Source organism: Astatotilapia calliptera, chromosome 14 (assembly GCF_900246225.1).
Source record: "Astatotilapia calliptera chromosome 14, fAstCal1.2, whole genome shotgun sequence".
NCBI classification, from domain to species: Eukaryota; Metazoa; Chordata; class Actinopteri; order Cichliformes; family Cichlidae; genus Astatotilapia; species Astatotilapia calliptera.
The window spans coordinates 8,194,827-8,220,660 of NC_039315.1; the positions used below are offsets into that span (position 1 = coordinate 8,194,827).

At 39.9% G+C, this 25,834-nt stretch overlaps 3 protein-coding genes across 4 annotated transcripts; 2 read left to right on the top strand and 1 right to left on the bottom strand.

Moving 5' to 3' along the window:
- Window positions 1-3,890: 3,890 nt before the first annotated feature.
- On the bottom strand, window positions 3,891-6,810 carry rwdd2b (RWD domain containing 2B). The gene is made up of 4 exons (XM_026192144.1): window positions 6,594-6,810; window positions 6,448-6,515; window positions 5,626-5,994; window positions 3,891-5,517 (listed from the first exon to the last, which is right to left on the bottom strand). The coding sequence occupies exons 1-4, from the start codon at window positions 6,804-6,806 to the stop codon at window positions 5,265-5,267; spliced, it is 903 nt and encodes a 300-aa protein (XP_026047929.1). The 5' UTR covers window positions 6,807-6,810; the 3' UTR covers window positions 3,891-5,264.
- Window positions 6,737-12,332, top strand: usp16 (ubiquitin specific peptidase 16). 2 transcript variants are annotated; one of them, XM_026192141.1, is made up of 18 exons: window positions 6,737-6,797; window positions 7,574-7,640; window positions 7,734-7,927; window positions 8,009-8,112; window positions 8,196-8,308; window positions 8,388-8,620; window positions 8,698-8,790; window positions 8,873-9,003; window positions 9,112-9,199; window positions 9,590-9,668; window positions 9,786-9,877; window positions 9,961-10,014; window positions 10,127-10,285; window positions 10,375-11,050; window positions 11,248-11,342; window positions 11,487-11,573; window positions 11,670-11,814; window positions 11,894-12,332. In XM_026192141.1, exons 2-18 carry the CDS (start codon window positions 7,580-7,582, stop codon window positions 12,013-12,015), a joined length of 2,526 nt encoding a protein of 841 aa, XP_026047926.1. In that variant the 5' UTR covers window positions 6,737-6,797; window positions 7,574-7,579; the 3' UTR covers window positions 12,016-12,332. The 2 variants fall into 2 exon arrangements, with proteins under 2 accessions (XP_026047926.1, XP_026047925.1); XM_026192140.1 differs by lacking the exon at window positions 6,737-6,797 and adding an exon at window positions 7,150-7,368.
- Window positions 12,333-12,392: 60 nt separating this feature from the next.
- LOC113036082 (transcription regulator protein BACH1-like) lies at window positions 12,393-20,210 on the top strand. Its single transcript, XM_026192142.1, has 5 exons — window positions 12,393-12,511; window positions 14,646-14,903; window positions 15,248-16,414; window positions 16,505-16,711; window positions 19,073-20,210. The coding sequence occupies exons 2-5, from the start codon at window positions 14,664-14,666 to the stop codon at window positions 19,406-19,408; spliced, it is 1,950 nt and encodes a 649-aa protein (XP_026047927.1). The 5' UTR covers window positions 12,393-12,511; window positions 14,646-14,663; the 3' UTR covers window positions 19,409-20,210.
- The last annotated feature ends 5,624 nt before the right edge of the window (window positions 20,211-25,834 follow it).

Here is a 25,834-nt window from a genome sequence, read left to right on the forward strand (position 1 = left end):
TTTGACAGGGAGAACACCGACCCTGTCCTGTCCCCTCTCCCCTCAACCGACCCTGCTCCGGTCCTGAGCACTCATGAGCTGAGGCGTGTGTTCCGGAGCATTAACACCAGGAAGGCGGCCGGGCCGGATGGAGTGCTGGGCCGGGTGCTAAAAGACTGTGCTGCGGACCTGGCGGATGTCTTCACCTCTATATATAACACCTCGTTGTCCTGTTCACTGGTACCATCCTGTTTCAAAGCAGCAACCATCGTTCCCATCCCAAAACAGTCAAATGTCACATGTCTGAACGATTTCAGACCTGTGGCACTCACCCCCATTCCCGCCAAATGCCTGGAGAGACTGGTCATTAAACACATCAGAGCTGCTTTTCCACCATCCCTGGACTCGCACCAGTTTGCATACAGGGAGAACCGGTCAACCGAGGATGCGATCGCCACAGTGCTGCACACATTACTGAAGCACTTGGAACAAAGGAACACCTATGCACGGCTCCTCTTTGTAGACTACAGCTCGGCTTTTAATACCATCCGGCCATACAAACTCCGTCCCAAACTCCACCAACTGGGACTTAACTCCTCTCTGTGCAACTGGATTGTGGACTTCCTCACTAACCGTAGACAGAGTGTCAGAGTGGGTAAGAACACCTCTTCCACCCTTGTGGTCAACACCGGTGCCCCTCAGGGGTGTGTTCTGAGCCCTCTGCTATACACTCTCTTCACCCATGACTGTATTTCCTCCTGCGCGTCCAATCTCATTGTTAAGTTTGCAGATGACACTACAGTGCTCGGACTTATATCCAACAATGATGAGACAAACTATAGGACAGAGGTGCAACAGCTAGAGTCATGGTGCCACGACAATAACTTGGTCTTAAACACCAAAAAGACCAAGGAGATCATTGTAGATTTCCGGAAGAGGGGTCATAACAACCATCTGCCTCTCTTCATTGGCAGTGAGGCGGTGGAGAGGGTGAGCAGTTTTAAATTCTTGGGGGTAACTGTGACCGAGGACCTGTCCTGGGGCAACCATATCACCTCAGTTGTACGGAAGGCCCAACAGCGCCTCTACTACCTGAGGAGACTGCGGAGCGCACACATTCCCAGATCTCTGATGTTGAACTTCTACAACTGTGCCATCAGCAGCGTTCTGACGTATGGATTTCTAGTGTGGTTCCCCAGCTGCACCAAGGCCGATCAGCAAGCACTCCAGCGGGTGGTGAAAGAAGCTGGCAGAATTATTGGAACAAGTCTGCCAGAGATCAGTAATATCTTCCCCACTCGCTGTCTGAGGAGGGTGCACAGTATCCTGCGGGACCAACATCACCCTGCGCGCCACCTTTTCCATCTGCTGCCCTCAGGGAGAAGGTACAGGTCTATACAGGCCAGAACATCCAGACTGGCCAACAGCCTGTATCCACAGGCCAACAGCCTGTATCCACAGGCTGTGAGGCTCCTGAACTCTCTGCCCCCCTCTCACGGACAATAACCATATCCAACTTCTTAATAGCAATGAACTGGTCTGCATTGGTGCATCATATCTTTATTCTCTTCCCCCTCCTGCCCCCCCCCCCACCCCCTCTTTCTTAAATAGATAACTATCATATCTGATATCATATCTCACAGTACAATAATATTGAATGGGTTGCATTGTTGTATTTTGTCATGTTTCTCAGGTCTTTGTCTGAATTTCTACGAACATTATTGCTAAGGATTGTCTTATTGCATTGGAGTCACACTGGGTTAAATATGTACACTTGGGTTTTAAGGGGTATTTATTATTTTCTTCTTTTTTTGGGGTTGTATGGAAGCCCCAAACGCAATTTCATTGTTCTTGACAATGACAATAAATAAATAAATACTAAATACTAAGAAATGTCAGCTTTGTTATTTGGTTTGAGATGTGCATTTTTCCCATCCAGCCCTCAACCAAATGCTGGATCCTTAACTTGGTGCCCAGTCGCCAAAACACTGAGAAATCCTGCTCTATTAAACTAAAGGCCTCTTTCACATTGGCTAGGAGGAGAACAGTAAACAGAAATTGTGTGCATGGGAGCAAGGAGAACATTGCTGCCATTCTCTACTTATTAAGGATCACATGGGACAACCAGAGGACTGTTGGAACAATAGTTTGCTGATGAATATGACCAAATTTGAACTTCGAGAAGTGTCTGAAGACAGGAAAATCCAGTTGTAGTAGAATCACAGTCTGGGCTAGGATGACTGGACATCATTGACGAAACAGTAAGATCTGGATTGCACCACTGTGAATCAAATCTCAAGAGAAAGTGGGTCACGCAGCAAGACACCGACCCATGCAATTCAGTCTCCCAAGGAATGCTTAAAGAGGAATAAAGTTAATGTTCTGGAGCAGCCAACTCAAAGTCCTGACCTTAACCAAACAGAAGTGTTATGGAAGGACATGAAGCAAGCAGTTCATGTGAGGAAACCTACTAACATATAAGATGAAGCTGCTCTGTACAAGAGACAGGCTAAAATTCCTTTAAGCTCGTGCTGATCCACAGTTACATTCAGTTGCAAACGGGGTCCCACCAGATACTATAACCAAAGACTTAGATGATTCTGATTAATGGATCATTTTACTCAATAAAAAGACCATGCTTAATATTTTTTATGTAAAAAATATTATTTGTGCTTCTATTTATGCTTTCTTATTCTTTAGTAATCACTGGACTGCTCTCTCTATCTACCAGTAGGTAAAAAGGTAAGGAATCTACAGGTTACTTACAGCAAGAAGGAAGTTAGTATTGACTCTGTGAACATGTATTAATGATTTGCACTAGAGCTGCAGTACAGGTCAATAACAGTTTTCCACTCCCTAATATCTTAATTGTAACAATGAACTATTACAAATACATTTACTGAGGTTCAGCTTGCAGGTAGAAACCAATTAACCTCTGATGGAGCAGGCATAACTACGGTATGGAGCCATTTCACACTTTGGCATTCATATTTCAAGGCATAAATTTATCATGACTTTAGAACAGCAGTCATTGTCACATGTCGCGATCACGTGCTGGAACATCACAAGCACCATTCGTCAGCTCACCTATTCAAGGAATAAGTGGGAAAGGACACTTACAGTGTCTGACAGTAACCATACAAAGCTTTCTATTTAGCCATAAATCAAGCATTTATTGACTAATTTCCTTAGAATTAGCACATTTTCAGGTCAGTTTTTAGGATATGTCATCTGCTGTTCTATGAGTCTACTTTTAACATGAAAACCAAATTACTTTATTGAAACATGACTGCTTCTTACAGTAATTTGCAGTCCATACTCCATGATTCAGTCCTTTATCAAAGCTGCTGTGATGTGATTTACATCATTAGTCATAACTTTACAGAGTATAGTAATGATGCACATCCCTGCTGAATGATTCAGTGCAGAGACCTTCATATAGAGGCGCTAACTAATGAAGGATTATTAGACCCAGAGATGTATAATGTGGATCTGGATGGGGTCACTTCTTCTGATTTACAGTATTCTACTGAGGATCCTGAGGAATCAGATGATGTGAATGCACCTGGAAGTCAAGCTCTCTTCAACGAAGAAACAGAAGGGCTCTCTGATGAGACTTTGAAGATAAAAGTCAGAAGTCCTTGTTCCAATAGACCTCTGACAAGAGTGAATATACACTGTAAGAACAAAAGAACCCATAAAATCAGCAGGGGCAGAAAAGGGACTGTCAAAAGAAGCAGCACAAAGACTGTAAAATGAACCAGCATCTCACAGGACAATGGAGGCTTGGGACTAAAATCAAGGTGAGGAACTCCTGCTCGTGGCTGCCTCTAGATTTAGTATCTGTTCAACACATAATATTTCAAATGTTATTTGGAAAAAATCACAAATGGAGATTGTAAAGGACTTTGTGATGTTTTGGCTGCTTTAATTTGTGTTCAAATGCAGATACAACCCCTCCGTTTTTACAGCACTCCATACTGTCTGAGCTTGTAAATCACAGTAGTCAGTTTTCACATAAGTAACAAGTGAACACCAATTAATCCAAATTATTGCTTTACTATTCCAGCTTTTTTTCTCATGCTTTTAGACAGAAGTTAGGATTTTAAACATGTTTAGGAAGTTAAGATATTACTGTTTCCATGTTTCCCCAATTTAATTATGTTATGCTGCCATCTGCTGGACAGTGTAGACCAACAGAGTCTGCAAGTGCAATCTGCATGGATCTAAACATCAACTTTGTCTTCAATTTGTATTATTTCCTTTCAGCGTAGAACTGTGCACTGAACCAGACTTAATCATACCTTTTATTGTTAGTTTTAATACTAAATTAATCACAGGAATTACTAAAAGTACATGTCTCACTGGTAATATAACTTTGGCAATCTAACTTCCTAAATTAAATTACTCTGTGTTCAGACTCGTTTGAAGACTTTACATTCTTCTGTATTTCTTTATTATTATGTGATAAAAATGGTGAATTGATACCTTTTAAAGGCTGTATCTAAGGAGTGCACTTTGCATCAAAAAAAGAAAATCAAGAATATCCATTTATATCATAATACGTTAGACACAACTCCAGAGGGGAATCAACAAAGAGAACTTGTTTGTTTTTTTCATCCAAGGCTTGGTGGGGGAGAAATTAAGATTAATGATAAATAACCACACGTTTTAATTGCCAGTGTATAATCCACAGCAACGCATAATTTATCTAACAACTAATCATTCAAAGAAAATTGGAGAAAGAATTTCCATGCTTATGATATCTATAATTCATAAAAAGAAAATCAACAGATTTAAAAAAAACAGATATCCAGCATTTTGTTGACAATGTTGTTCAATTATTAAAATGTTATCAAACCTGAAAATCCTATAATAGCCCCGTAGTAATAACACACTGGTGCCATTTCAGAAAAGAAACACCTGGGGCAATTCGTGATATGCAGGAGTATTAAAATTGCAAATATAACTAAAGTCCTTGAGGAAACTCTCAGATAAACATCTTTTTTCTTCCTTCTTTTGATAAAATGTGCCTATTAAAAAAAAGAAGAAGAAAGAAATGAAAACTGTTCCTCAAAATTGCAGAAATGTTCTTTCTGCTTTTTATTCCAGTGAATTTTGCAGGTATGACAACTTTGAAACTCAAAAAGTTAGTTAGTTAATTTGTTTCATTTTATCAGCTTATTCCATTCCCATTTCATTTAAAAGTTATTTTCAGAATAAGTAATTTCAGTGACAAGGCACCGGTACAAAAACTATGTACATCCATTATCTCGGTCTGACTACTACCTCCCTTCAATGCCAAAATACATCTGAAAGACTTCACAACAGCCTTTCTCATTCAAGAACTGGTAGAGCTGCCCAAGGTCCATGTGATTGCCTCTGTTTCCATGGGGGTCAAACATTGCTTCTTCAAAGCCTGTAAATTTGCGCAGGGAGTCTATATGTTCAACAAGCCTGCTGTCCTCACTCTGACAATCAAGGGAAATATCCTCTCTGTGTCGAATCATGATCTTCTTCCATGTCAAAACCTTCACTCTGTGAAATAGGGGAATAAGATTGGAAAAATATTAAACCTGACACCTCAGCAGGCTTCTGGCTGTGATTAAGTCATCCCCAAAAAACCCAAATCAACAGGCAAGGTACCTGGACCAGAAATCCTCGCAGGCAGATTGAGGACCTTCCACACACACAATACCAGGTTTCCCAGGCATGCTAAATCCTGACAGGCCCAGCTCCTTTGACCAATCCAAGATGTTCTTCCTTTTCGACTTGTTGTAAATGTGGTGACTGTAGATCCACAGCCGGCTGAACACTTCAGGCATCCGAGGTGAGGCAGACTCCTTCTTAGGACCTGGGGCTTCTAATAAGCTCTTATCAATAAAAAGCTGGAGGTTGTCTTTCACCCATTCAACAGCAGAGAGCACACATATTTCCCCCTGGCAGTTTCCCATGAGGTATGCATTAAGAAGTGCCTGGAGCTGTGTCTGCTGGGCCCTACTGAGACCAGAACACCTGAAGCAAGAATAACACATGTTCTAAGAAGGTTTCAAAGAACATTTAAGGTCACTTGGCACTGGGAATTTCCATATCTGGGAGCAATGACAGCACAGCTTCAGGAGGTTCAGCGCTATTAATTATAGTGACTAATGATACACTTTAAACAAATTAGAGGCACTGTTTCTTCCACTTACTGCTGTGGCTGTGTTATTGTTACACAAATTAAATTTTCTTTCATTCAAAACTATATTTAAAGGCAACACTGTGAATGCTATCTGTGCTCATCCAGGCTGCGCTTCCTATATGGTAGAAAAACCTGGGCCACTAGTATTCTATTCACTATACTATTGTTTTCGCTCTCTCTCGTTTTTTTCAACAAGTCTGTACACAGGCAGGTGAGACTCTCCTGAGTGAGCTCCCTAACTATTTTCCTTTATGTTAGGAGTTCAAATGAGGATAATCGCTTACCGGACTGTTATTTCTGGTAACACACTAGGATATTCAGATGGGTAAGCACAGGACAGAATGAACACCGTCTGTATGGGGAAAAAACATGAGAAATTAAACTAAATAATGATTTTTTTAAAAATTATATATAATGACAGATTAGTTACCCCCTCTGTGTTCGCAGAGTCCAGCTTTTGTTTGATGAGAAACTGGGGTCTGGACGGTGGAGGGCCGCCTGTTGAAGCTGAGCCCTCCACGTAGTCCCTGAGCTCGGCTAGTGCCAGCTGGTCAGTGAACTCCAGCTCCTCCACGGTGGGGAACATGCTGGTTAGCAGCTCTATCTCTGCAAGCTGAGACTCAGCCCACTCCAAGTAAGACATGCTGCTTTAGTCGAGAACTAAAATAGTCAATCTTTTCTAATGTTCATTTAAAAAGTTACCAGTTACACCGTTTTCTGGTACGTCCAAAAATATGACTCACTTATGCTAACACATACCATGTTTCCGGCCGTAAACCAGCCTCTAAAATTGATTTCGTTACAGAACAGTATGAAATCTGAAAACAAAATAGTATTTTTATGTATACAGTATAGACATACAGAGGCAGTTTACCACTGTCTAGTGTCCCGCAACGTCTAATAATGAAGTTTTGTTTGAACTCGGACTCTTTTGGCCGACGCACGCAGGAAACACACGGCAGCAGAAACAGCGGCCCCATCACATTTTGTTCCTTTGCATGTGTCAGCTGGGATTTTTTTTCCTGCCAAATCACTGGAGTTATTTTTGCGTGTTCTAAACTTTACGAATCAACGTATTTACACTAAAGCTCGCGATTTATTTCTCCAGTCAACAGTCTAACGTAATTATGTCCGAATTAGAGAAGTCAGGAATAGAAAGTAAACGAAACTGAAGACGATTAGGGTTTTAGGCTCGGTTTGTCACAGTAAGTTGAATGGCCCATGAGGGTGATGATTAAATTTAACGATATATTTCTTATTGTGTGTGTGTGTGTGTGTGTGTGTGTGTGTGTTTTTAACAGAATTTGCCGTCACTGAACTCTATTAGCAGCATTATAATCTCATGTAGGTATTAGCCAAAGCTAGCCTTCTGTTTCACTTGAGTGCTGTGTTCGATTCCCATCTCTAAAGGTGAAAATGGGAAAGAAGAGGGGAAAGGACAAGACCTCCAAGGAGGATGATGAGCTTGACCTGACAGGTAAAGAATATTTCATCATCTTTCATGTCATGCAACAACCTGTGGAAAGCCTATTGTGAGACTTCCTTTTCATTTAAATCTTTATTGTCCCAGTTCCATCCTGTAGGCATATTAAGAAGGGAACAGACCAAACTCTTCTCAAGAAACTTTCTGGTACCTCAGATTGGACGAGTTGTCAGGATTGTAAGCAGGAAGAAAATAAAGAAAATATCAACAACCATCTGCCACAGGAGGCTGAGGAAGAAGAAGAAACAGGATTGTGGATGTGCTTGAAATGCGGCCATAGAGTGAGGTTTTTTTTTTTTGTAACTATTTGTCATTGGGTTTAAAATGGCGTGCATTTTTTCTAAATGCGTCTTTTCCACTAGGGATGTGGACGGAATTCTGAGAATCAGCATGCCATCAAACATTATGAAACTCCCCGGTCTGATCCACACTGCTTGGTGGTCAGCTTGGACAACTTTAGTGTGTGGTGAGCATTTTATGTTGTTTTGCTAATCATAGGCCTCTACATCAAGTTTGAAATAAGAATAATATGTTTTTGGTTTTTCGCAGGTGTTATATATGTGATGATGAAGTCCATTACTCCAGAACAGGGCATTTGGCTCAGCTAGTAACCAACCTGAAAAAGCAAACATCTTCAGATTCTATAAAACGACCACAGAAACGTAGGTACCACTGGGGAAGTCTAACACGCACATACATTAGACTGCTTCTAACCATGTCAACCCTGTTTGCTTTCTTTAGGGGTCAAGGAGGAAGATGCCTTGATGGAAGCTAAACAGAAGGTGGAGACTGTAAAAGAAGATGAAAATGAGGACAAGGAAAACAAAGAAAACGGGGATCACCAAAAGAAAAACACAAAGAAAGAGACTGTTGGGAAATCTCAGAAGAAGAGCACAACTGAAGAGCATTGTGGTGTTTCAGTAAAGGGTCTGAGCAATCTGGGAAACACCTGCTTTTTCAATGCAGTCATCCAGGTAAGACTGATCCTTACAGGATGCCGGTCTTGAGTTCAGTGAGAGTTATTACTGATTGCTATCGTTTTCTTTTCCAGAATCTGTCTCAAACACAACTCTTAAAACAGACTCTCAACAAAGTGACAGAAGAGAAAAGTCTCAACATTAAACCCGGTGCTTCCTTAGATCTGGTGTGTTTTCCCCACTTAATAGAGTAGTTATGTTCCTCTACTCATTACTATTTATAACTAACTTTCTTTATTATGATGACAGGAGCCTATAGAAGTGCAGTTAGACGGTCCCGGATCTCTAACTTTGGCTATGTATCACCTACTCTGTGAGATTCAGGAATCGAAGAAGAGTGTAGTAACACCACGGGAGCTGTTCACACAAGTTTGTAGAAAGTAAGAATGACTATAGTTTTATGTTAAAAGTCAACTTTAAAATGTGCTTAAAAGTATAGCTCCCAGCATTAGTGCAAGCGTGGCTCATCATTCATCTTATCTGTGCAGGGCTGCCAGGTTCAAAGGATTTCAGCAGCAAGATAGCCAGGAGTTGCTGCGCTACCTGTTGGATGGCATGAGAGCCGAGGAGCACAATGTGTGTACTGAGTTTGAAACTGATCTCCCCATATTTAAGTCTGATAGATTTCTACTAAAATGAGAACTGTGGCTCTTCAGAGGGCTATATGTTACATTGCAATAGATTGGTTTGACAGCAGAACACTGCTGTAGTGAGTTGTTTTATGTGGCGGCATTAAATGTAAGAAATTGTGTTTTAAAAATATTTTCTGTGTCCTATTTAATGACCTTATAATTCTTCTTCTCAGACAGTTGGTTAATTTTCTGTGTGCAGAGGTTTTAACAGGAGCAAATTTTAAGGGTAAAGGCCCTAAAATTAAGGTTTTGTGAAGAATGGATGTCTCCATCTTGTGGTTAATCAAAGGTATCTTTCATCTTTTGAATATTACGGTTGTATCTGTGTTAACAGAGAATAAGCTCAGGAATAATGGACACATTGAAACAATCTAGAGAAGGCACAGATGGAGAGCTGAAAACGCTACTAAAAGGCAAGTAATGCTGCTATGTATTATTAATCAGTGTTAAATAAAAGTACGTTGCTAAAGTTTTTGCACAGTAGCTTTTCTTTGAGAAATGTGGCTCTGACGTTTAATTTCTTCTTTCAGAGTATGAGAAAAATGGATTTCTAAAAAACTTTGTTGACCAAGTTTTTGGTGGTGAAATTACCAGCACTATTATGTGTCAGCAGTGTAGAACGGTATGTATGAAGACCAGAAAGTAAGTAAGAGAATATATCCTGATGATGTCACTCTAAAAATATCCACTTGTTCATCCTTACAGGTTTCTGTGGTCACAGAGATGTTTTTAGATCTTTCCCTTCCTGTTTCTGATGAGGTAAAGCAGGCATTTGGGGGTTTTGCTTTTTTGTTTTGTTTTTGATAGTTACTTGAGTAGTTATTTGTTAATGTCTGTATCAGTTATTGTTCCCTATTGTGGCATCCTATAGGCATATAGAAAGAAGAACCAAAAAAAGAAGACCAGTGCTTCAAGCCAGGATGACAGCAGCAGCCCTGTTCGGACTAGTGGGAATGATGACATTCCCACTGGGGCTGGCAGCAAGTACCAGCAGAGGAAAGCCAAGAAGCAAGCAAAGAAGCAGGCAAAGGTGTGTCAGTGAATGCATACTGAAGGAAGTTTCTTTTTTCTTAAACTTAATTCATTAATTAATCCAAATTAATCCATCTCGACTTTCAGCATCAAAAAAGACAGCAGAAGCTTGAGGGTAGAGCCACTTTGGACAGTCTCACCTCTCCCAGCCAGGCTGAGAGCGAACACACAGATGCTACAGCAGAGTCAAAGGACAGGGAAAACACTGATAATGAAACACTTGAAGAAGATTCACAACATCCTGCTCCAGTCAGTGTGTCTGAAGAGGACCAAAAGCCCTGCAACGCAGTGCAGGTGGAGCAGGAAAAAGAAGAGGATGAGGATTCAGCGAGTGACCCTGACTCATCAGTCAGCAACCGGTTTACTGCCTTATCAGTGGAACAGCACTCAAAGGACAGCACCGTATGCAATGAAATGGCTAACATGGGTCATGAAGAAGACAAGACAGAAGAGGAAGACACACAGCTGGTGAGGAAAATGAGTAAAGTAACCTTGGATGATGCCTTTATAGAAGACACTGACGCAATGGAACAAAGCATGGAGAGTGAAGATGGAGTGATGGAGACTAAGGAATATACAGTAATAAACCAAGATCCAGAGCTGGCCTTCCACACGATGGCTGTCAGGACAATCCCAGAGAAACAGGAGTGTTCAGTGCAGTCGTGCCTTTTTCAATTCACAGAAGTAGAAACCCTCACGCAAAACAACAGTTTACTTTGTGTCACCTGCACCAAACGGCAGCTGGGGAACAACAAGTCTGGAGGTATTTAAAATGCTTCCACATCAGTACTTAGTACTTAGTCTGCTATTTAATGTCCTTTGCATGTCTATGCACAAGCAATTTTGCATAGTGAAGTATCACAAATGTGTAATTTTCTTTTCTAATACCATTATTAAACTTTCTTTATACATAGTTTAGGGATCGACTAAAACCCACTGTCTTTTTTGTGCTGTGTTTAGGATCCAAGAAGAATATCTACACTGATGCCTTGAAGCAAATCCTTATCTCCTCTCCACCTTCAGTCCTTACTCTTCATTTAAAGAGATTTCAACAGGTATGCTCTGCACTGATCCAGTTCGCTGTCAGCTAAGGTTTTTATCACAGAGTTATGAGCCAAGCTTTAAAGAAAATTGAACCCTTTATGGTAAGGCAATCAAGAAATCACTATTTGGATTTTAATGATGTTTTTTACCTGTAGAATGGCTACAGTATTTGTAAGGTGAATAGACATGTCACCTTTCCTATGATACTGGATCTAGCTCCCTTCTGTGCAGTCAAATGCAAGGTAAGTATGGGAAGTAACATGTTTTATTATACTGTACAAAGACGACTATAAGTGAATTAAATGTAGAAGCACTAACCACTAGTTGTTTTGAAACAGAATATACCAGAGGGACATAGTCAGATCTTATACGGTTTGTATGGCATCGTAGAGCACAGTGGAACAATGAGGTCAGGTCATTACACGGCCTATGTGAAAGTGCGGCCCGAGTGCCCTCAGCCCTCATCCAATGGACTTACAGACGGTGGGTGTACTCTGGCTTGACCGTTAATAGGATAAACACTTCTAAAAATGAAATGTATAAACTCATCGTTTCCCTTCAGGAGATGCAGAGCCATCCAGAGGATCCTGGTTCCACATCAGCGACACAAGCGTTCAACCTGTGAGTGAGAGTAAAGTCCAGAGCTGCCAAGCCTACCTCCTCTTCTATGAAAGGCTCCTCTAATTGTGCATCACCACTCAGGAAATCCAAATAAACCAATGCTGCTTCAGTTTCACCTTCTAAGGGATCTCAAAGAATATTTCCGCCTCTACCTGTTCTGTCAGTGTCTGAAATTGTATGACAGTGTCTGAAATATTAAACAGGTCATTTTTATCAGTCTCATACCAGTACAGAAAACCTAGTTGGACAATGAATTGACAATATGGAACTGGAAGTCACAGTTTCAGTATATTAATGAAAGCTTGGGATAGATGATATGTAGATATATATTTTTTTCTTTTTTAAATCAATGTCATGTAATTAAATGTTGCAAAAACAAACTCCTCTCCTGTGTGTTGGTTTGTCGATACTTGCTATGAGTCTGCGCAGTAAGTGCTGCTAGCGCTTCCTTGTCCAAGCTGTCACATGACTACAGTGAAGTCAGGCTCGGAATGGCCAGAAGCATCTGTACCCTATCCCTAAATTTACTAATGGCAGTGTTATCCAGGTAGCATGGCAGGTCAGTAAACGTTTGGCTTTTTAAAGAGCATCGAGTAAAGTCACAATAGCGGAATGTTTCAGTTTCTGTTTTTTTGCTAGCAAAGGATAAATACGAACTGAGCGCAGTTAAAGCTAACGGTCTGGCCTAGCCTCAAGCTTTTCCGTTTGCAGACAATTACCACTGTTATTTGTTTAGCTAAACGAATCTAATATAAGTCGTCAGTAACATAACGAACTGATCATAATTTTGGACATGCTTTTATTGCCTTTATCCACCAGGCCCAGTTGATTAACTTGGCTAAACGTGAGTCAGCATTTTAGCGTTGAACTTGGCGTACAAGTTAAAGAGTCACCGTTTAACCCACATTTCCTTGCTGTGGGGAACTATTAGTTATCAGCAAGATTAAATATTTGCGAAGTTAGATAGTTAAATATTGAGAGGCAGTCGCCTAACTTAAGGACTATGTTAGAAGTAATTTTAGCGAACGTTATAGTTATTTTTCTCTTCGTTACTTTAGTCAGATTAAAAGAAAAACTCACTGGAGCATGTTTTTACATGTCGTTATACTTATATAGGTATTAAATTCTATTTGACTAACTATTCATCAGTAATTTCCTTGAGGGAGAATTTTATTCATAATCAAGTGTTTCGCCAAGTAGCTGGTTGGATGTCTTGTACCACTTCTGCTGCCCATAACAGCAGTTTAAGTTCCTGAACCTTTACATAACTTTACATAATACTAAAGCTCCCCTTGCAATACTCAACATTGGGATTTCTCACTTTTTTCCCAACTGCATATTACGTTTAACATTGTCAGTCTGTTTTATCCAGTAAAATAAAGTTATTTCACTTCGCTTATTTTTTTCCCCACAAAATGAGATTGTTACTCATATAAACACTGTCACTAAAATGTGCAATAAATGTTACCATAAGAGGGTCTGCCGTCAGTTTTTGATTGAATTGGGTCAAGTTGGTAATTACATGCAGTCTGTTTCTGTTAATATAACACTTAACTGTGATAAATCATTGAAAGCTACTTTTTTTGCTGTCTATATAGACAGAAGCTGGCACTTAGTTATTAGATTTGTATTCCGGAATCTCCCTGTTTTATAAGAAAACTGATAAAGACTCATTTGGACTGAATGATCAGTGCAGTCCCAAATGGTCATTTTTGTGCAACACCCTCAAGCTGTGAGCAACCATTTAGACATTTAGAAAAAAATTAAATACAGTCACAAGGCAGCCACTGATTTTTTTATTTTTTTTTAATGTATTAGTTTATTTTTGATTGCAAGGAATTTGCTGTCCTGTTTTACTTGAGTGACTGGGCCGTTAGTTTGCTCTGAATCAGGATTTAGCTTTGCTGAGCTAAGTGTGTCCATTGTTTTTTCAGTCTTGCTGATTTATACATTCATGATTTATAAATTTGCTCGGCTAACATTATCTCGGTCATACATGAGATGAACCCTCTTGTTCGTAATATTCCCAGTATTTTAATTAATTAAATAAAATATAAATATTTGGTGTCCCTGTATTGATATGCTATTGCCACACAAAATATTGTGATACATTATTCTTTTTCTTTTTTTTTCACCAAAAAAATGTGCCTTGCAGCTGTCTGTGGTTGCCTCATGATACACGGAAGGCTTTGCTAAAGACACCTTTAGTGCAAGCAATGATTAGTTGTATTGTATTCTGCTCATTTTTTAGTTATTTAATCCATAGAATGTCTGCAAACTCTTAAGAAAACATACATTCAAAGTCACGTTGACAACTTACAATTGGTCTAAAATCTGGAACGGTTTATGTCGTCATAGATGAGTTACAGTACCAACATCGGAGAACCAGAAACCCATGAATTTCTGTACTGTGTCTTTTATTTATTTATTTTTACAAATTAATTAAAATGGATGCAAAATCTAGACGAAATAAGAAAATAATTATAGTTACTTCTGCATGATTTGGCAGATTTTTTTTCCAACTCAAAGAGATTTGTGTCTTGAGCTGGGAATCTTTCACTTGTTAGGCAAATGTGTAAACTGCTCCACTCTGTAGCCACTATAATATAATACACATTGATAAACCTAGAGAAATGTTTCTTGTGTAATCATGACATTTTTGTTAACTCCATATGGCTCTCTTTTTTGCACAGGCTGAGCTTGTAAGAACTATGGCGCTCCAAGCTCCTCGCACATCGGTGTTCACCTTCCAGTCTGCAGTGCACAGCGCCCACGTTCTGCAGTGTCTGAATGAGCAGAGACAGCAGGACGTCCTGTGTGATGTGACGGTGGTGGTGGAAGACAGGAGTTTCCGTGCTCATTGCTCTGTCTTGGCTTCTTGCAGTGAATACTTTCACAGCAGGGTCACCAGTGTCACCAGCCAGAATCCCATCATCACCTTGCCACATGAGGTTGGTGCCTTGGGGTTCAGCCAATTTATATAGGGAAAAAACTAATATGGGTGATACTGTTGAAAGTAAATGGTGGTAATGTTATACAGGCACCATTATTTTATCCCTATTATCCATGAAAAGTGTATGCATAGTTAGATTTGTTGTCTGTCCACTAGCTTCTATTACTTGGTCCATTTTGTGTCATAATGTGAGTGAAAAACAGTTTATATGCAGTGTTTGGAAAATTCAACTTAAAAAGGTCAATACAGGTACATAAGAGACCTGTTGAAACTGAATTTTTGAGCTGCCTGAGTTTCATTGTGTTTTATTATGTTTCAACAATTTATGTCTTTCCCCTGCAGGTGACCGTAGAGGGGTTTGAACCTTTGCTTCAATTTGCCTATACATCAAAGCTCCTTTTTACCAAAGAAAACATTGATGCTATTCACAGCAGTGCTGAGGTTTTAGGATTTCACAACTTGGAGTCGACATGCTTTGATTTTCTCATCCCAAAGTTTTGTGAAAGCAAAAAATCCTCACAGGAGGTCAAGCAAAAAGTCTGTTGCCAGAGCCGGGATCCTAGTGCAAGTTTTGGCTCTCGTGCAGAGAGTAGCCAACCAGAATCATGTGAGTCACACAGCTCAGTGCCTTCAGGAGGTGATGAACAAATAGACTTCCCGTCGCAGTGTCCACAGAGTACACAAGGTCAGACAAACAGCAGGGAGGAACACTTCTGTTTGGAGAACTGTGGACCACAAATGGCCCCCTTATCTCTGGAGTTAACAGGAAATGGCATGTGCCCCATGTTGTCTCTGCCTTGCCCAAACTCTGACAAAGCAGATCATCCGTCTCAGTTTTGTGAAAACGACATTTTAGAGATGGGAGACGTGTGCAGTCAAAGTGAGATGCGTTTGGCAGACTGCGGCTTATCTTGTGAGCTGTCAGCCTCGGGGGATGTGAATCCACCAGAACTCATTGATCCACCAGGCAGAGAAATTAAACAAACTGTTGAGACACTTGGTGCAGAAACCAATTGCATCCCTAGCTCATGTCCACTCGAGACTTCAGGGGCAGAAGATTGCAGTACTTTAATAAAACAGAGTGAGGCTCACTTTGAACAGGGAATGACAGGTGATCTTTCAAACTCTGCACTGACTACTCTAAGCCATGAAGAAGGATGTGGCGAGAGAAGTCGCGTGGAGAGGGAGGTGGCTGAACATCTGGCAAAAGGATTCTGGTCCGACCTCTGCCCGTCTCAGGCTCAGCCACTTCCTGTGGATCCAGTGGAACAAAATAATCTAGCAAAAGCATCTGACTTTCACTGGCTTAAGCAGCTGGACCTGAGTGCCAGTGTAGGAGACTGTCCCTTTCTCAGGGACCTTGGAACAGGTGATGATGCAGCTACACACACCGACAGCTTGTCTCAGGCAGAGAAGAGCCCTTGTATGTCCTCCTCAATAAACTCTGCTGATGACTCTGACCTGGACACAGATGGCGATACTGAGGCCAACAACAAAAGAGCGGAAGAGGTTGTTATTATATATGCGTCTGATGTTTGGTTATTGGTAATGGAAGATAGAAAATCAAATTAATCTAAATTGTTTAACTCTAATCTTCAGGTTCAGCTTCCATTCCCAGTGCAGCAAATCTCAGTGCTGAGCCGGAGTGAATTTCAGCAGCTTCTGAAAAAACATTCATTGACCCAGGAGCAGCTGGACTTCGTCCATGACGTCCGTAGACGAAGTAAAAACCGTGTGGCTGCACAGCGGTGCCGGAAGAGAAAACTGGACAGCATATACCAGCTAGAATGTGAAATCAAAGGATTAGTAAGTTGACTCTAACATGCCTGATTTTCCAAACATACTCTTAAACATGCTATAATGTAATTTCATAAACTAGTAATATTTTTTTTTAACTTTGACATGATGTGACCACTGTGAACTGCAGCTTTGTGGATAACACTTCTTTCTGACGCATCCTTACCACCTTTTTCTATCCCTTATTCACACTCGGGTCACAGGGGCAGTAGTCTAAGCAGAGCAGTCTAGTCTTCCCTCTCCCTACCATTGCTTTCCTGCTTGTCCAGGGAAACACTGAGTTGTTCCCAGGCCAGATGAGAGAAATAATCTCACCATTGGGCACTGGGGGTGCCTCCTCCTGGTATCACATGTCCAAATCACCTCACCTAGGAGGCATCCTAGTCAGGTGCCACCTCAACTGTTCCTTTCAATGTGGAGAAGCAACAGCTCTACAAGTCACTCTTTAATATCCAAACTCCTCATCCTGTCTATATGGGACAGCGCAGTCAGCTTCTCAAGAAAACTCATTTCACAGAGTGTATCCATTATCTTCATTCTTTCAGCCACTAACCGGAGCTCGTAACCATAGTTTAGGGTAAGAATGTAATTTGTCAGACAAATTGACAGCTTGGGTTTTCTGCTCAACTTTCTCTTCACCACAACATATCAGTAAAGTGTCTGCATCACTGTGGACGCAACCCCTATCTGGTTACCCAGTCTCAGTCTCCAGTATTCTCTGAGCTGTGAACAAAACCCAAGATACTCCTCCAATTGGGGCAGCGGTTCCTCCCAGACTCGGAGTGGGGACTCCACCCTTTTCTGGTTGAGAATCATGATCTTGGATTTGGAGGTGTTGATTCTCATTTCTGCCGCTTCACACTTGGTCACAAATCGCTGCAGTGCAAGCTGGAGGTCACTACTTGATGAAGGCAACACAACCACATCATTCGCAAAATGCTACCCTGAAATACTAAGACCTACTTGGCTATGTCCAAATGATGTGTCCAAAAAACTGAACAGAATCTGTGACAAATCTGTGTCCAGCGGAGATCATCAGCCATCTGAATGAATCCGATTTTCTGCCAGCAATGCAAACCAAGCTCTCGCTGTGGTTGCACAGGGTCCGAATGGCTCATAACAACACACCAGATACCCCATACTTCCCACCACCTCAGTCCTCAGTGGAGGTCAGCAGTATCCCACACCTATTGTATCTAATGTGAGTAGAGCCCCATTAACCCCTCCTGAGTCGTCAGACCAAAAGTCTCATTTCATGGTCACATCAAACCCCTCCCACACATTTTTTGCTTCAGCTACTGCAAGAGCTGCAGTCCACTGCTGTTACCTGTCAGCTGCATCTAGAGTTCCATAGGTCACTATCTGGTTCTTGGTTTAACACCACAACAGCAGTGCCACCTCTAGAATTTTGCTCAGGAAAGCAACCTTCTTATCCAATGAAGAAAGCCCTCAACTTTTTGGTAGTAAACCAGGGGGATACAAGCATATCTACCCCTGGCTGCCACCTCTTAGGACAGCTCCAGAGTCAAGCCCTCCTCCAGGAAACTAGTTCCAGAGCCTGAGCTATGTGTTGAGCCAAGCCGGCTATATTTAGACTGTATCTCAACACCTTGTGCACCAGCTTAGGCCCCTTCCCCACCAGAGAAGCAACATTCTGTGTACCAAAAGCTAGCTTTGGAAGTTGGGGATAGGACTGCCAGAACCTTCGCCCCAATCTGAATGGCACTGAACCCTGTCCTCAAGTGCAGCAACCAGGCACTCACCCTCTAGCTTCAAGGTTGTACCCAGGTAATCCTGTCCCGGGCAGGATAACTGGAACCTTGATTTCTTCATCATCATAGGAGTTCTTGTCCACTTTATATAACATAAATGGCTGTAAGTAGGGTGGTAAAAGTAACTGAATGTATCCTGTTTTATTGAAATAACTTTAATAATGAGTGGTAGAGATAAGTTTATAAATTGAACTGACTGGACTAGTATATTAAATACTATAGAGAGAATATGAGAAATTTTGGTTAAATGTTTGCTACCAGCTCCACTGATTGATGTCTTTTTATGTATGTTATTAAGTGCTAATTAGCTAGCCTCAGCTCATGTTGATTACGTCATTCCTTGGAACTCCAGCTGCAGCTAGCAGTGGTACACCTTGCTCTCTTCATAAGAACTTGCTGCAGGTTTCTCAGCTTTGCAGTATGTATCCCAGAGAGCAGAAAATGCTAGCTAGCCTGCAGGTAGGGAAACAAGAGGTGGTACTCGTTAGTAGTAACTGGGCTTTCAAAAAAATTGTACAGTTAAATTGTAGATGAAATGAACCAAATGCATTATTAAAAGGTCAAAAATGAGTGAGCTTTACTGTTATCCTCCCCACAGAAAAGTGAGAAAGAGCGGCTGCTCCAGGAGCAAACAGAACTGAAGCAAAACCTTGAGGACATGCAGCAGAGCCTTTGTGGCCTGTGTAAAAGTGTTGAATCTTGCTCTGATCAGGACCAGTTACAGATTCTTTCCAGATTCTCCTCGCAAGATATTCCCATCCCTTCTCCCAACATTGTTCCAGCAATTGAATTGGTAAGTTCAGAGTGTGAGCAGAGCGGGCAAACTGTACAAACAGTTCAAGTCGCTGAGCCGCAGGCCGGCACAGAGGACACGGGCTGCCCTGTTCCTACATCTCTGCTCAGTGCCTGTCTGGATATGAACAGCAGCTTATAGTAACTGGACTTAAACTACATGGTCACTTGTAATCATGCAGGCCCACAGGTCAAAGGGTGAAACTTGGTTCTATATTGTAATCCTCTTTTGGGATAGACATGCTTTCCTGTGTGTTTCACTAAATAATTGTCTGCCTGGTAGAGGCAACTATCATGTCAGGCGTTTTCTTTGCTGTACTTCTAGTCTTCATTTTACTGTAGCAAAAAAAATTAACCAGTATTCATTGTTTTAAAGGTGCAGGCAATTTTCAGGTAGTTCCTAAAAGTTTCCATTTGAAAATTAGGAGGATAAAAGTAGGTTTGCTTTTCTCAGGGAAGCTCATAACCTGACTGTATTTTGAATCATGCTGCGCACCCAAACAGGTATGAAAAAGATGTTTTATTTTACGCTAATTAGTCTGTTGTTTTAATCTTAACACATACTGTATTAATATTTACAACTATGCTATTTCTTTGATTAAATAGGCATAGAACTAATTGAATCTTTTCCAGTAGACTAACAAATTTACACAGCTAACCTAACTTTTCAACCGCATTATTTGAATACTAATGTATTTTAAACTCTAGTAGGTCTAAAAGTGTTACAAGGGAACATAAGAAGTTATTTCATTTTATGCAAAATGTGCCTTATGCAATTGTGTAATATGGATTCAAAAAGATGAGGGCATCTTTGTATATGCTTGTTTCAAGCACTATTGCACATTAACCCAGAGCTAATATTGATGGCATTGTGTTACATGTTTTGTCTGCATGTTCAGTATTTTTATTAAATGCTTTTATGGATTACAAATTTAAATAAACAACACTTTGTTATCATTCATTGTTTTATTTCAACTTCCAATCTTTGGTTGTGTGCGCTACCAGAGTTTGGCCAGTAGATGGAAGTATAACTCTACCTCACCAGATGAGACAGACGTGACTAGAGTAACATAAGAGGCTCAGACTAGACCTTCAGGGAGGGTAACTGCACACTGAACTCTAAATAAGGGAAGGCAAGGAGTTTGTGCTAATCCACCTGACAGAAAAATGTGCAATTTCCTGTTATCTGTCATCCGATTAAACAAAACTTATTTAATTGAGTAAATGAAAACCCAGTAACAAACCCAGGTTTAAAAAACAAACAAACAATTTTGTGATTTATCTCTGGCTCTTACTAAAATCTTTTGGCCATGCCAACAAATTAACTTTAACCTTCAAAGTTAAAAAAAACTTTAACCAACAAAATCAACAATACAAGTTCATGTCTTCATAAGTTCATATCTATAAACACAATATGTAACATAGTTGTCTAGAGACTTAGTACTTCTGCAGTGGCTTTGCAAAGAATAATTCAGCAGGCTCTAAAAAAGGTTGAAATTAAAGACAGAGTCAGATGGAGGCTGATGAATGACCTTAGCACTTTGAAGAGCAAAGGTACCCTGGAAATCTGCAGACAGGAAATTTAAAAAAGTACGGCATATCTGACAACTATCCCTGTAATCCCTGCAGTTTAAACAACTAAGATTTCAGGGTTATTCTGTAGATGCAGGAAAGATAGCTTTCCTCAAAAAGCACCCGACCAATCATTTGAGTTTGTAAAGTTTTTGCCTATTTTATAGAAGTGGTAGTTCTACACAATAAAAACCTGTAGCCCCTATAAAAATGAAAAGCAATCTGTCGTCTCCTTCACATAGACAGATGTTATTTAAAATAAAATAAAAATCCTAACTGCATTTTAGCCATCATCATGTCTGTTGTCTGTAAATGGCACACACCTAAATGTCCACATGTTTAGGGCAACATTTAGTCCTTTTGCAGGTATCGATGATGCAGACAACAATCTTTAAAATACATCCCAAATACACAATAAACATTAGGTTTGGATGTTCTGAGGTTGACGCTAAGATGACACATCAGTCTGCTAGTCAGTGACCCCTCACTTATAACTGTTGTCAAACAATCTTTATGTAATACTTTATAATAATCAGCCATTTGCCAAAGCTCACAAATTCAACAATGATACAGCAAGAATATACCAAACAAGGAATATTATTTCCTCTCTCACTCTTGTAAACATTTAGTTAAAATTTATTGCAGTGGCACAACCTCCTCAAGGATTCATCTGTGAGCAGTAACATTTAGCAATCAGTAGCAATGACTAGTAATTCATTTTACTGTTCGTGTTCCAGGCTGCCAAAAGAAAATTGGGTTGTGCATTTGTTAAGGTTTAAATTTTAGGGGCTTAACAAAGCAAAGCAACAATCTGATCCGACACTGGTCTGAGTGCTCCTCTTTCATTGCAGACTGGAGAGGATCATAGATCAAACAAACCAGTACAGAACAGAAACACCACTTTAAGAAAGTCTTGCAGAGTTGAAGAAGCAATTTTGTCAAGATGTTTTTGTCTTCTGATGTGAATTATTATTTTGTGTCCTTTGAAATAACTACGGTAGCACTTGGGGACAATGAAAGAAAAAGCAATCTCATTTTGTTTTCCTCAGAACAGAATCCTCAAGGTTAAAGTGGTAATTACACCAGCAGCCATGGAGCAACTCATAAAACTGGAACCTGTTTTTGAAAAGTAACCTCACACCCTGACAAAGAGATGTCACTCCGAGCACAACAACTGGTTTTCCATCGAAAAAGCAAAATGATTAGATCATTATAATACTACAGACATCAGATATGATCTCTGTCCGCTGGAACGATGCATCTGTACCAAATCTTCAATTTGATGCGTGTCAGCGTGAATATCACCCTCAAAAAAAGCACTGCAAGCACCTATTTACAAATTTCCATCTTAAAACTCAGTTCCACAGTGTTTGTCTTTTATATACGGTTCAGAATTTACGGCATTGTAGTGCAAGACTAAGATGATCCCTCTTTTGCAAGCTACACAGGACGAAAGACTTGATTTGAGGAGGAAGCAGCTGCGAGGCATGGCAAGGTCAGAGGCCCATAATCCGCGGCCTCATTCATGCGAGATTAAAAACCTGCTCTGAGTTCTGATTAAGAACGCAGGGTTAGAAGATTAAAGACCAGCAAACAAAATGAAAGCAGTTAAAGCCCAATCCTGGAATTCATCAGAATACCAAAACCTTAAACTGTCATAATGTGAGATTAATGCAAAGCCCTCTTGACCTCAGTATCCGTCTTGATACATATTCTGTGTCATAGCCTATATTTCCTTTTTTTGTCCCTAAAATCTGAATTCAGACTTTTCTTTGGTGTTGTTTGTTGTTTTTCTTCCCCTTCTCATTTTCTTTGTTCTTATTTGGGACATTTATTTTTTAAATCAAAGTGACAGCTTGAATTGGCTTAGCTTATTGTCGATGTAATCATAAATCCTTGATTTTTTATTGTCACTCAATACATGATTATATTTCCATAAAGCGTTTATGTCCCTTTTATGCAATGATTCAAGTCATTATCCTCTTGACGATGGAGTCGTACTACACTCGGGGAGCAAGGATTAGGAAACAGGAGGGAAAGGGGAAAAAAACAAGATTAGAAATTAAAGCATCTGGAAGTTAGCTTGCTCACAACATTGCTAAAGGAGAACATATATGCTAATAACAATGACATTGCTCAGTGTAGGACTGCAAAGAGTTTCTTTTTATGGCACAGATGCAAATAATATGTAGAAGGTAGCAGGCACCAATATTTTAAGCTCGAATGCATGATTATGGTTGCAAATATGACACTTCTTATCCATTCTCCTTGTGAGATAAACACAACAAAGTGCTGAAGAAAAGTTGACAATTCAATTTTGGAATAGCACACCAACATGAACCAAGATCCTTATTAGAATATTGGTCTGAAACCCAGTAAATAGCAGTTAATATCCTGAAATGTCAATTAGCATCTCCAATGGTGTTTCCAAAATAGAAACACTGTGAATGCAAAACTAATGAGAGAAGATCTATATACCAATATTCTCTAGTTTAAACCCTGGAGAAAGACACAATACTTGTATAATTAATCCTTGCATAAGGTCTGTGACCTTCTTGCAGCACCACATAAGTCTCATAACCTACTGTCTCCTAACTGATTACATGCTGAAGTGCTGAACTTCATTTTGGGGGTAGTGCAGAGAAAGGGGCTGTATCTCATTGACAGGATTATATGAATGAGGACCATAATACTGTAATCTCACAGAGAAATGAGAGGAACAAGGGGACATGCTGGCCCCAGCTAGGCAGCACCCTGATCTGCAACCTTCAGATCAACAGCTGGTTGTACAGTGACAGATTACACTCACACTTGTTTCTCATCCTAACAATCCTCCCTGTGTTGAATTTAGAACACTATAAGCACAAGAAAGGGTATTTCAGGACAAAATCTCACCATACTGTACCAGAGTATATTATTTTACTAGTCATGGGGAAATTGTTAGAATTTATCAGTGTCAAAAGACAAGCAGGAAAGCAAAGAAATGATGCCTTCAATTCTGCCAAGTACACTGGTTTTTAATTAACACCACTGTTGTGAGAGATTCGGCAGAGAATCTTTTTCTTTTTTTTCAGCTTAGCTGTGCAGAAAAAAGTCCACAAAGCTTTAAAGGAACCCATTAACCTTTGAACAAAGACAAACAGAGTAGGTTTTTCATCCATTTCAGATTTTTTAACAATATAAAACACATTTCTAAGGTGTATTTTAAGTAACGGTAAAAAAGTACACCTATCTCAATGACAGAATTAACATTTATATTATTTTTCATGTTAAATGTTCTCTTTCAGTCATCAAAAACATTCTGAACAGAGAGTTCATCATCACTGCAAAGAAGAAAAAGCTCAGCGCAGACCCCCGATATAATCCCCTCCCCACCTTAAACACATCTGTCCCTCCAAATGCACACCTCACCCTGTCCTCATGCCTCGCTTCGCACCCCATCATATGCTTTCTCTAGAGCCACAAAGACACAGTGCAACCCCTTCTGACTGTCTCTATGCTCTTCCATCAACGCTCCCAAAGCAAATATCATATCTGTAGATATCTGTAGGACTATATTTATATTTGGGAAAAGCTGAAAATAATGCATTGATAGGCAACTGTTTTTTGTTTTGTTTTCCAAAAGTCTTTTTGGATGACAGAGGAATGTATTCTTTAATCCTGCCTACCCTGTACTCGACTTTACTCTGACATAAATATGATAATAACAAGATATACCCATGTCTTATATGTTAGCATTGAAAACATTCAGCTGTTGAAACAACTCTTTATAGCTTCATGACAAAAATTACAAGCTGTGTTCTTTACGCAAACATACCACTGTGTAAATACTATACATTTAAATTGTGGCCACGTGCAGTTAATGTCTAACTTTTTAGATATTAAAAACTTTTCTTCAGCACATACAAAAAACTATAAACATACAAGCAGACTAGCAAATTTGTAATATTTAATATTTGATTCTTTATGAATATTTAGGTTAAGTATTCAATATTTAGGTACCTAAGGTACAATAAAGTACATCACTAATGTTTAGGAATGCCAGAAACTGCAATCATCTGTTAGGTAACTGTTGTGGCACTCGATAGACATTGTAAACAGTCCAAGTCTAAACTGAGCTAATGAGTAATTTAACAGTCTTTAGTCATAGCTACACTTATTCCTGTTCCATCATCTGAAATGTGACATTAATCCTGCATGTATAGACAAAACAAGCAGGATACAGTATCAGACTTTCACCCAAAATATTTTCCTTACATTTGCAGGATTTTCAAATATGTGTGACAAGGCCTGGCCAATTTTAAACCAGGAATGTTTAATGTGGATCTTTATAATGATGAGGATGAGGATTTTATTTTCAAAGCTATGCCTTATTGAGGGGAAACAGGTAGGCAAAGAGAAAGGTGAATCAGGGATGAATGGACTGTAGGATGTGTCATCAAACCCATTTTTTTCTTGAATGCTGAGGTTACATCTCTATCCTTTACATTTTATTTGTAATCCATTTGAACTAATGGTTTTAGATGCACAATTTAATACACGACTTTATATCCATGGTGAATGTGGGAGAAGTGACTTGGAAATACAGGATTGTTTGTTAGTCTGTACTAAAAATACCAACAGCTTATATGTGTGCCAAGGGTTTAACTTTTGTAAATATAGTTGTGTGTGTGTTTGTGTGTAATGCAGTGGCTTTTTTTTAATAGTGCAGTTCAAACCCAAAAGCCAAAAAACCCAAAGTCAGTAATCACATCACCTCTTTTCTTGGATAACGTGAGTAAATGTGTCTCATGAAAGCCGTTTCTCAGAAAAGACAGACTGAAAAACATCACAACTGAATGTGAGAAAGGGAGACGGCTGCAATATAAAAGTCATATTAAAGTTACAAGGCTTTAGTCTTCTAAATGCGACCTCAAGTGCGTGTAAGTTGAGGCCCGATCCAGTGAAGGCCCAGGATCAAAAGCAAAACAATCAAAAAGTTAAAGGTTAAAGGATG